General features: G+C 28.6%; 2 protein-coding genes across 2 annotated transcripts; one reads left to right on the forward strand and one right to left on the reverse strand.

The window, feature by feature from the left end:
* The first annotated feature begins 279 nt into the window (after positions 1–279).
* LOC103309554 lies at positions 280–1,527 on the forward strand. Its single transcript, XM_008185233.1, has one exon. It carries the CDS (start codon positions 280–282, stop codon positions 1,525–1,527), a length of 1,248 nt encoding a protein of 415 aa, XP_008183455.1.
* Positions 1,528–1,687: 160 nt separating this feature from the next.
* Positions 1,688–2,277, reverse strand: LOC107883794. The gene is made up of 3 exons (XM_016804492.2): positions 2,177–2,277; positions 2,049–2,108; positions 1,688–1,974 (listed from the first exon to the last, which is right to left on the reverse strand). Exons 1-3 carry the CDS (start codon positions 2,255–2,257, stop codon positions 1,696–1,698), a joined length of 420 nt encoding a protein of 139 aa, XP_016659981.1. The 5' UTR covers positions 2,258–2,277; the 3' UTR covers positions 1,688–1,695.
* Positions 2,278–12,270: the final 9,993 nt, after the last annotated feature.

Below are 12,270 nucleotides of genomic sequence, written 5' to 3' on the forward strand. Positions count from 1 at the left end.
TCTATAACACACACCAATATAATTTTGAAAAATCAAGACAACGAGTTGATCGATCTACGAGGCGAGCCGGTATCGATACGATTATTAATTCAAGACTCGTGATGGGTCTTCAATTTTACAATATAAATAGGCCTGCATATGAAAAACCCGTCAGTCGTGTTAAAAACACTAACAAGGTAACAACTCCGAAGAAGAAAAAATATTCGAGACGAAAACAGACTAGATACAGTCTAACGCCCGACAATTTGGCTTTTCTACGCTCTATAAACGTCATTTAATATGGACGACACATATTTAGACGTCACGGCTGGATACATCGACGATTGTAAAATAACTCAAATTGATTATCATTCTTTTTTACCTTATTCTACGTCCGCTCTCTCTAATAATGATGAGGTGCGTATTGCTTTACATAACACCGAGTCTTATACACTACCGTGCGAGAGTTATATTTACATCGAGGGGACAATAACCAAACCTGTAGAAATAACTGATGAGATTAGATTTATAAATAACGGACTGGCATTTCTTTTCTCCGAAATGAAATATGAAATAAACGGTACTCAGATTCAAAAACTCGTCAATCCAGGTATATCAACCACATTAAAAGGATATTGCTCATACAATAAAACGAATATTTCATCACACCACAATGCTGCCTGGGACAATGATTTTAAAAATGTGAATAAAGACTTTATCGATGGTGACAATTTCAATGGATGTATTAATCTTAAAGATTTGTTTGGTTTTTGTGAAGATTATAAGGGAATTTTAATAAATTGTAATCAGCAGCTCATATTAAATAGAGCATCGATCGATTTAAATGCAATCAAACAGTATAAAAATAATGAAGTTGTGGCAGACGCTCCTAAACTAAAAGACGTTAAAATAAATATAACAAAAATATTGTGGAGAATACCTATAGTGAGAGTTAGCGATAGAGAAAAAATTAGACTGTTGAAAGTAGTCAACAATCAAAAACCTCTAACATGTGCATTTAGATCGTGGGAACTGTGTGAATATCCATTTTTACCACAAAACACTTCGCATTCGTGGAAAGTAAAGACATCGAATAAATTAGAAAAACCTAGATATGTTATCATTGGCTTTCAAACTGATAGGAAAAATAGCACAAGTAAACCAATGTCATATTTTGATCATTGTAAAATTAAAAACTTAAAGGTTTATTTAAACTCTGAAGTATTTCCCTACGAAGATTTTCAAAACGACTTTACCAAAAATAAGATGGCGACATTATATCGCGCGTATTCAGAGTTCCAAAAATCTTACTACGGCCATGATGATGTTACACCTCTATTGAACCGTTCAGATTTCAAAAATCTGTCTCCAATCATAGTCGTTGACATGAGCCGACAAAACGACAATGTGAAAATGTCAACTGTTGACCTCAGAATTGAACTAGAAGCCGACGTAGCGTTCCCGGTTTCAACTTCAGCATATTGTTTAATATTACATGATCAAATTATAACTTATAATCCATTTAATGGAGAAGTAAGAACCTTGTAAATATTTAATGTAAACCTTATTATTTATAAATGATAATATTTTTATTTTATTTTGTTTAATATTAACCTTTTAAATATTTATTGTAAACCTTAAAATTAATAAATGAAAATACAAATTTTATATATCATTTTTATTTATTTTACATATATTTTTAATTTCTACAATTTATTAATTAACCTTACGTTTTACTCTGTGTAATGATGTGAGGTGTTGAGCGTTCCGCTTACTTGATATATCTGCAGAGGGCTTGTCAAAAAAAGATGGCGATGCTGGTGGTGATTGAATCGAGAATGACATTGGACCATCATTCTCATCAACTACTAAAGCTTGTTGGCGTAGGTATAGATCTGGGTTGTGATGCCATGGAGGGTATTGTGCATCTAACTCATATTCATTGGATGTATGTGGCGGTAGACTGTTGATAGATCCATCGCGTTCACCGATAGACTAAACAAAACAAAATTAATAATTAATATTATATGAGATGAACGCGTATATAACGTGAATATTTTATAAATTACTTTAGCTATATTATTGCCTGGAGAATAGTTCGGCGATATCTGCGAATACTCGTACTGTAACTAAAATTAAAAAAAAATAAAACTTGATTAAATATATGTTTGTATATAATATTATATTTATAAATTACCTCAACTAAACTATTATCCTCCAACGGATTAATTTCATCACAAGCATCGCATTCTTCAGTCAATCTGGACATTTCATTCATTACTGTTGAATAGCTGGGTGATAAAGATGACAGCGATCTGAAATTCTTATCATATACCTAAAATAAAAATAAGTGTAATTTAATATTTTATATATGAAATAATATATTTTTAAATTACCACTTCTGAGTTTTGTACTTTTCGATGAGTCATACAAAGTTCGGCCAATTGTTTACTCGCAAACATTTTAATTTGACCGAGGTTAGGTGTCTTCTTACTCTGTCTGACTTCAACGTTCCGAATGAAAATTTCCATTTCCCTCAAATTGTTGGGCGGTGAATCCGATTGCAAGCATTTTTCCATCAAATACTCGCAATAATCACTAATTTGCTTAATAATTGCTGGTTTTATTTTTTCTTCTTTTTCATTAATACTAGCAGTAATACACCATTCTATTTCCTGGAGTTTTATTAAATCTGAACGACTTAATAAAACTCTACATCCATCTTCAGTCTTGGATTCAATTACCAGAACGTTTGAACCGTTATACACCATACTTGATATTTTATAAGCATCGGTTTCGAGAAATGTGGTTCGCTTATACTTTTGCGACGTGTCTAATATAAATGATAGTATGTTACCCATAAGTGAGAATATCCGTCTTAGAAAATCTGTACTTATTTTCACATAACGTGATGATGTTAATAAGAGTACAACTGTTTGAAGTTGTTCTGTCGGATCGATACCGACAGTATAAATTTTCTCGCCGTGAAGTCCAACGTGTAGCTTGTAGCTTCGATGACGTCAGCCGGTGGTGATGGAGGAACGTATGCGAAAGCCTTCTTCTCGTTGTATAATGTAGCGTTGTCGGCGATTGAACCAGCCATGTTTTTAAAAATGATTTTAAAAAGTAAAAAACACTTTAAATTTTAAAAGACTCGGAAAAAATAATAAACACTATAAAATAATATAAGACTTGAAAAAATTATAAGCACCGAACAATTTATGAGACTGATAGAAACGTAGAGGAGAATTACAATTGTGTAAGACTGAGAACAGACTGAATGAATGTCGGCTCATACGGAGGCAAGATGGGTGTGGATGGGTCCATTAATTGGTAGGAGATATAATATTAAGCTATCTAAGAGTCTAACGTGTAAGTGATTAAGACATTTTTTAATATATTATATTGGTTATTAATGTGTTATTCAATAATACTATATTTACTTAATTATTATTGTTATTAAGTGATTAAGTTATTTTTTAGTATAGATTGATTATTAATGTGTTATTCACTAACAGGTATTTTAATTTGTTGTTGTTAAGTATAATATCTAAGAGACAAGAGTCTACAATATGTCTACGATTATTATGTTATTCACTAATGGGTATTTGTTAGGTATGATAGCATTTCGTGGGAAGGTACAGATTTCATTGTGTGTTATTCACTAATAGGTACTTTAAGCATATGATTTTCTTAAATAATATAAACTGTTGTATAGCTGTAAGAAAAAGTTTATTATTAATAAATAATTAAATTAGGCTCCTTATTCTATTTAATATAAATCTTGAACTATGAAAATCGAAATCTAAAAATGATAGAATAGTCAATACATTAATAACCCATTCCATTTCAAACCCTTCCCTCAGGCTTTCATTTTGTATAACCGCTATTCTTTGGATACCATACATCAACTGCATAATAATATAGTACTGTGTATGCCTACGAATCATACTAGACGAGACCATTACTTCGAAACACGTTATCTGGATCTATAATGAATTAATAAATATTACCAAATCTCATAATATATTTACTATATGTATTTTTGAACTTACTATAGCATCATCTTCTGGAATCGATCTATCATAAAGTCTATCATGTGACAACATAACCAATACTAGAAAATCTACATTGAACTGTTGAGAAAAATTTCTCGCACGTCTAGTCCAAGTCCTCAGCCTCTTAGCAGATATCCCTACATGTGAAAATTCATGTTGGAATCGCCTCAAATATATAACCAAGTCAGGATTAATAGCTCGAATGACAGGCAGATCATTTATCTCACTAAATAAATTAATTAAAAATTAATATCAAAATAATTAATATTAAAATACGTTAACACTTACCTTATGTTATGAGTATTAACTCCAACTGTTTCTTCTTCTTGAATACGACACATATTTAGTTTTTTTTAAATATAGAAAAAAATTATCAAAAGTATGGAACAACCACAAGATATTACCTTACTGTTAAAAAGACGACTATATTGAAATCCAGATTTCTATACTCATATAATTGATAATATTTATAATAAATATAAGTAAAAAAAATATAGGTATGATAGCATTTCGTGGGAAGATTCTGATTTCATTGTATGTTATTCACTAATAGGTATTTTAATTTGTTGTTGTTAAGTATAATATCTAAGAGTCTACAGGATAAATGTGTAATTGATAACTGATAAAATATATATAGCTCACATAACGGATCGGAAGGTGGTGGGGAGGTGGAGGTTAATATACAAAATATGTATCGGTCACGTGATGAGTAGATGGGTTCAGGTGGAGGGGTAAATATATAAAATATGTATCGGTCACGTGATGAGTAGATGGGTTCAGGTGGAGGGGTAAATATACATCAAACACGTACCTACGTAATCAAGGATCAAGAGTCGGAGGGGTAAATATACGTCACACACGTACGCGATCATCGGCGGCGGTGATGACGAGTAAGGCTCAAGGGCTCAAGGCTCAAGGCTCAAGGCTCAAGGGCTCAAGGCTCAAGGGCTCAGTATTTAGAACATACTAAATCATACTACTCATATCCTTAGGAGTACAGGCTGACGACTTTGTCCGTTCAGATTTTTATTTTATACAATATATAAAATAGTTTATCGTCACTTCGTTCAATGGTATTTAAAACATAAATTAATAAATTTTATAAACATCCAGTTTAGCAATTATAACTATTTTGCAAATTCTGGGTGTTGTCGCACAAATTCACACTAATGGCGCACTAATGTTTGGTAAAAGCAAAATTTAAAAAATGTAATTTTTTCATGAGGGGGGAACCATTACATCCTTGCTTATTTTCTATGATTTATGATACCAATTCATAATAATAATAAAATCAGTTCATAAATAATTTAAAAACCCATATTGAAAATGTAATTACAAAATTAAACAAATTAAAAATAAAAATATATACACTTACTTAATTGGTCTAAAAATAAAATAATAAACATAATAGTTATTATTATACCTGATTATGGCCTTTCTACAAAATATGTCAAAGACTATCACACCAATCTATCGACGAAAGTCAAGCGTTTGCATGAATGTTGACATACTTTTTTAATTTAATATAATCCATAAGGTTATTAATAACGTGGTTTAATGCAGTTATTAAATAATAATAGAAAATAATTATTAATGTTATATTTCCACTATCAATCGTAACAAATTAAAAGTTACACTATGATGACCATTATAACTTATAAAGTAGATGAGTGCTCGCAACTGACTTAGGGGTATGTCATTGTTTTCAGCAAAAATGAGTACAATCTATTATACAACTTAAATACAATAATACATTAATCAATATAAAAGAATATAAAGGTATACATATCCTTAGGAGTACAGGCTGACGACCTTATCCGTTCAGATTTTTTTTTATAAAATATATAAAATTGTTTATTTTTACTACGTCCAATGACATTTAAAACGTAAATTAATAAATTTTATAAACATCCAGTTTAATATATTAACAGTGTAATTTGTCGTCAGGGGGTGGACTAGATCGGCGGTACGACGATAGATTTCCAGGTGGCCTGGGTTGATACTCAATGTCATGGGCAGGCACCCGGCAATACAAAAATAATTTTGTAGTTAATTCTCCCTAGTACAGTCCTCAAAAATCACTCGACACTGAAATGTTGTCTCAATCCGCTCATGGTTATCGTTATATTCTAACGCGTAAATATAGTGCTGGACAAGTGTGATCACACAGCCTCGTGTGCAATTTTCTTCAACTAAAACGTGTGTCTATACATCTCTGCCTGTTATTAGTTTTGTTAAAAAACGATGCGTAAATTACTTCCTAATTTCATTACCTGGTTTACCAACATAACGCAAACGTTAAACTCCGCTACCCATGTACTGATTATGAAACAATTTATAACTACAAACTTTACTTTAATTACTTATTGTTAAACGTGGTAAATCCATCAGTATAAAAAATGATTTGCAATTATAACTATTTTGCAAATTCTGGGTGTTGTCGCACAAATTCACACTAATGGTGCACTAATGTTTGGTAAAAGCAAAAATTTAAAACATTTAATTTTTTCATGAGGGGGGAACCATTACATCCTTGCTTATTTTCTATGTTTAATGATACCAATTCATAACAATAATAAAATCAGTTATTGATGGTTCCGGTTCCGGTTCAGTTCCTTAAAAACTAACATTTTGGTTTTGGTTTTTAAAAAAATGAAAATACAGGTTTTTGTTTCCTTCCGGTTCTTAAAAAATGAAAATTTTGTTTCCTGTTTTGGATTTATACTTGTGTAAAATGGTCTGGTTTGATTCTTTTAAAATTATAATAATAGATTTGAGCGTCAATTACGGCGGTTCAATACAAATTTTCAACCAGATATCCTATTATCCTAACATTTGCTTAGGACTAAGGATAAAATAACAAAAAAATAAAAAATGTACTCATAACTTTCATTTAATGTACAATCCCATTTCAAATAATAAGCTAAAATTAATCTTAAAATACCTTTCCATAAAAGTGAAAATATCGATTCCGGTAAAGTTCTGAGTTTAAAATTAATTAAAATAAGGGCACCGGTAAGGTTCTGAATTCCAAATATTCAAAAGGTTCGGGTTTCAAGACCAGTTAATTTCGTTAGGGTTAAAGTCCCTGTAATGAACCTTCATTAAAATCACAAATATTTTTATATGATATTATTATAGCTCCAGTCAAAATCTAAACATTTAAAAGAAAACTACCATGCAAAATTATAATATTATGTAGGTAGGTACCTATTAAATATTCAATGTTAATAAATAATACGTACATTGTTTTGCTGTAAAAAATAATAAGTCCTTCAGATTCTTATAAAATGTTATTCTAAACTTCAATAATTAATTTATTATACTAAATGTTGTACAGTTAATCAAACGAATACATTAAAACTACACCCCTTTGAAAATATTAAAACAATATTTGGATACGTACAACTAAAATTATAGGTAGGTACTTGTGGATAAGAACGAATAGTTGGTACAGCCATATAGTCACACATATTAAAACAAGATAAGAGGAAGTGAAATTGATTGTAAAAAATGGTACGAAAAAAAAATAAATATAAAAGAAAAAAAACCAGAAATGCTGGTTTTCCGACTGGAGTCGTTCTCAACTGTCGCCGGAGGGTTTCACCGCGTAAATCAGTTTCAATTCAAAATAATTTAAATTTAAAACATAGTTTCTTAAAGGTAACTGCTTCAAAAAATATTGAAAATACTTAATAAAAATTTATTTTACGACCATTTAAAATTAAAATTTGTATGGACTTCATCGAAATCACAAACATTTGAAATTTATATTGCATCTTTATTCAGAATCCAAACATTTAAAGGACAATTTCCACGCAAAATAACATTATTATGTACCAAATACATATTAAAAATAAATAAATAACACCTACCACGATCACCTGTAGTTAATAAAGATGAGATAATTAAAATAGATTATAGGTATATTTATGTATCACAATTAATTTAATAATCTAGATTTTACGAAAAAATGTCTTTCAGCTTGTTATAAAATGAAATTCTAAACTTTAATTGTGAATTTATTTAATTAAATATGGCACAGTCAATCAAACAAATAACTAAAAAACCACAGTTGTATGTGCTTGTGGACAATAGCGATTAGTATAGCCACCCTTGTATTAAGACAATATAGATAAGATAATATTATTCCCAAGTGATCTATAACTGTTCCGTACACTAACCTCGCTATGGGTTGAGGTGGTAGTGCAGCACGGTGGGTAATGGAAATATTAGGACAAGAGTAGGTAATTGACAATATCAACCGTAAGTTTGGTACATGATTATATTATTAATTTTTACTGTAGTAACACATACTTGTGGACGGGGGAGCACTTAACCTATGTACTGAAATTCTAACATTTAGTTATATATCATATTAAATACAAACTGTTATATTATATACATTACGTGTACGCGACGTGGTGCACTCGGCGACGCAAATCAACCGGTGTGGGAAATCCCCATGATCTGGACCGTGGACGGTGTGGCAAAAACGCCGGTGAATTTCGAAGGTATGGTCTACACGTCGGCAAATAGTACGGCACAACGGTAGACGGACAACACGGCACGCTAACAATACGCACGCAGCAGTCAGCTGGCGAAAAACGGCTCAACGGTAGACAAATGCTCAACGGATGAACATAACTTCGCGGTAGGAAGATGGCGAACACTGTTCAGCGAACGACGGAAAAAACACACGGATGTCCATTCGCACGAAAAGAACAACACTCGACCAACACGCATATGAGCGGTTGTGATATGATATTCGATCGGCCGCGTGATACGCTGGCGACTGGTTGTCGTTAGGTTTAACGGTCGGTCACCGGCGGCGAGCCGGCTGGTGCAATGTACGCACGCCGTCGTTGTCGCATGTTGCGTGTGGCGGCAACAATAACTATTAGTTATATTGAATAATCAAAATTACTTTAAAACAGTGAGAAGTGAAATAATTCAGATACATCTACAAGAAATAATAGTCAGAAACAGGAGACAAAATTCAAATGTAAAAATATTGAACGGCCACTTTCTTTTTCCATCAATTAAATTTTGAATTTTAAAATTCACACCATGGTGGACTGACAGAGTCAACAAATCCAGTCATTGTTATGTTACGCGTCTAAAGATAATCATTTGAATTAATATTAAATTGGTATATCATAATGGATTTAAGGTTGGGTTAGGCTAGAATAAGTTGATTCAAGAACAATTTCTGAATAAACATAACTTTGAAACTGAATATAGGTAAGTATCTACACAAAAATCTTTGATTTGTATCTGATGATTCCTGGATATGGGACATTAAAAATATTACAATTAACATAAATTATACGTACAGATTTTTTCTGTAAATATATATATAATATAACAAAGTTATTAATAATACAATATGAAATTTATTGTTGAATTCAATTTGATTGACCCCTTTGGTTCTCTCCACCGTTAATAAAAAAGTATGCATTTTGGTGCATAAATTTTAGTGATAATATTGAGTATAATATGAATATTTAGGAATGCATATTATTTTAAAATACCCTGAATTATTGCTACTAATATGAAGGGTAATTCATTTTTGGTTTATAGAATCCAGATTTTTTTATATTATAACAATATGTACAACAGAGATTTAAAATTTAATTTTAAACAAGACATTTTTTGAAAATAAATCGTTGTGCTTAAATTAAGACATAAAGAAGAACATGTATTTTTCTAACGTTTCTGATCTACAATGGCTATTAATGTCTACAAATATATAATATTTAAATATAATCTCGAAATCTCACAGTAAACAGATTTTACAATTTAATGATATACAATTTAACAAAAAAATGTACATATTTACCTAAAATATCTACAAAATATTAAAATAATAATTAATAAATTAATACTACATATATCGACATTTTAAATAGAGGTACTTTTAGTTTAAAAATTAATAATTAATAGCTTTTTACAATTATAATGTCGATAAAAAGAAATTGCAAATCATTAACATGTTTAGCTAGATTTACAATGTGTATTGTTAATCATTATAAGTCAATTGTCTTAAGTGGCTTGAAAAAAATCATAACTACATCAATAAATAACATAATATTATATATGTCTATGATGTTGGTGTCACAATTGGAAATTTAAAAGTAAAAAATAATGACAAAAATAATACGGGTTCATATGAGAGTTTTCATTTAAGAAGTTTCCTGTACTGGTATAATTTTGATGAAAATTTAGTATTTTGAAAACAACTGTAATTGATATTACAATATTTTATATTGTTATTGATATCTACTATGAACATAACTTTGTTACGAGAATTTGAAATATAATAAAAAAAACACACAGAAAATGCATACCTCTTAATAATCCTATTCAAAAAATAAAGTAGTTTAATACGTCATTAATGTTTATATTTATATTAATTAGTTAGTTATTAACATAATAACCATTTAAAATATACATCTACTATTTACAAATATATAATATTATATTCATGATTTTACATCGCTTTAGATTTATATAAACTATATAATTAATGATTGAACAATTGCAAATTTTTATCGTAATTTTAACTTATTAACATAACAGTTCTTATCAAGTAGGAGGTATCCCAACACTCAATATAGGAAAGTTCAAGTGTCTTGAAGTTTGTCATAATACAATACTAAACTATATATTGTAGCTACGCCACTAAAGCAGACTTGAATATTTCCACAAATGTTTATAATTGTATACACTATACATAAGTCGGATATGTGTACATATTGTTAGTCACTATAATTTATTTGTACTCAGTGTCTTGCAAAAAAGCATTACATTGAAATAAATAAATAAGGTCTATGATTTTGTCGTAAAAATTGAAACTTAAATAGTAAAAATAATGACACAAATAATACAGTTACGTATATGAGGGCTTTCGTTTAAAAATCGTCTTGGTATTAAGTGGATGAAAATATATTTTTTATTTATAACCTATTAAATAACGCCCGTTAGGTAAATTTTACACAGGTAAAAATATATATTAATGAAACATACTTATTATTAAAATAGTTATTTTTTTTGTACAATTGTTTGGAAATAATTCACAGAACATAATATTATTTTGATTGTACCAGTGTTGGTAACCATAACTAAACATACGTTGTGCTAGTTAATTAAAAATTAACATTTTCACAATTTTTCTTCTGCAGATATTTAGCACGTAATTCGCACGAATTCACACGCCTACTTTGAAAGTTCACACGACCTTCCTTCTCCTCGAAAAAAAATAATTCGTATTTCAATACAAAAAAAAAAGTAAAATAAAAAACAATTGAAAAAACAAAATTAAATAAAAAAATCTGTATTAATTAAAAAATATAAATATACGTTAACATAAAAACAGATTTTTTATTAAGACTATTTATATTCAATGAAAAAATTTAAACAAAATAGACCAAATATAAATAGTACCTAATAAAGATATATTTAAAAAAAAAAAACAATCTTTATTTAATAAAAATCTGTTTTAAAAAAAAATAATTTATAAAAATAATCTAAATATAAATTTAAAAATTCTATATTTAAACAGATTTTTTATCAAGACTTTTATTTCTATTTAGATTTGTTTTATTCAATCAAGGTTTTTTATGAAATAGGTTTTTTTATCAAATATAATTTTCTTATTATATTTAATACTTTTATTAAAAACACATTTTTATATTCAATTTAGTTTTTTCAATTGTTTTTTTTTTTTTTATAGAAATACAAATTATGAAAAGATCTAAACTGAAAAAAAAATTATATTTGATAAAAAACCTTGATTGAATATAACAAATCAAAAAGAAATTTAAAAAAAAAAATTATTAAAAATCTAAATTAAATAAACAAAATCTGTATTAATTAAAAAAAGTAAATATAATATAAAAAACTATATTTGATAAAAAAAACTATTATAAAAAATATTCTATCAAGATTAGTTTAATTTTTTTAATCCAATAAAGATTTTTTCATAATTTGTATTTCAATAAAAAAAAGACAAGTGGAATAAAAAAACTATTGTAAAAATACCAAATTAAATTTAAAAAACCTGTTTTAACCTAATAAGATGTAAATAATATAAAAAATTATATATTTGTTAAAAAAAATTTTGTTTTATAAAAAAAATTCCATCTAGATTTGTTTAATATTTTAAATGCAATCAAAATGTTTTATTAAGTTTCTTTTTAGATTTGTTATATTCAATCAAGTTTTTTTTTTT

This window comes from Acyrthosiphon pisum, unplaced genomic scaffold (genome assembly GCF_005508785.2).
Source record: "Acyrthosiphon pisum isolate AL4f unplaced genomic scaffold, pea_aphid_22Mar2018_4r6ur Scaffold_21189;HRSCAF=23259, whole genome shotgun sequence".
NCBI lineage: Eukaryota > Metazoa > Arthropoda > Insecta > Hemiptera > Aphididae > Acyrthosiphon > Acyrthosiphon pisum.

Coding starts and splice junctions, on each gene's coding strand:
- LOC107883794 (XM_016804492.2), bottom strand. CDS start 2,257: ATGAATGAAATGTCCAGATTGACTGAAGAATGCGATGCTTGTGATGAA. Junction 2,109..2,176: donor AGGATAATAGTTTAGTTGAG/GTAATTTATAAA, acceptor TTTTAATTTTAG/TTACAGTACGAGTATTCGCA. Junction 1,975..2,048: donor CAGGCAATAATATAGCTAAA/GTAATTTATAAA, acceptor TGTTTTGTTTAG/TCTATCGGTGAACGCGATGG.
- LOC103309554 (XM_008185233.1), top strand. CDS start 280: ATGGACGACACATATTTAGACGTCACGGCTGGATACATCGACGATTGT.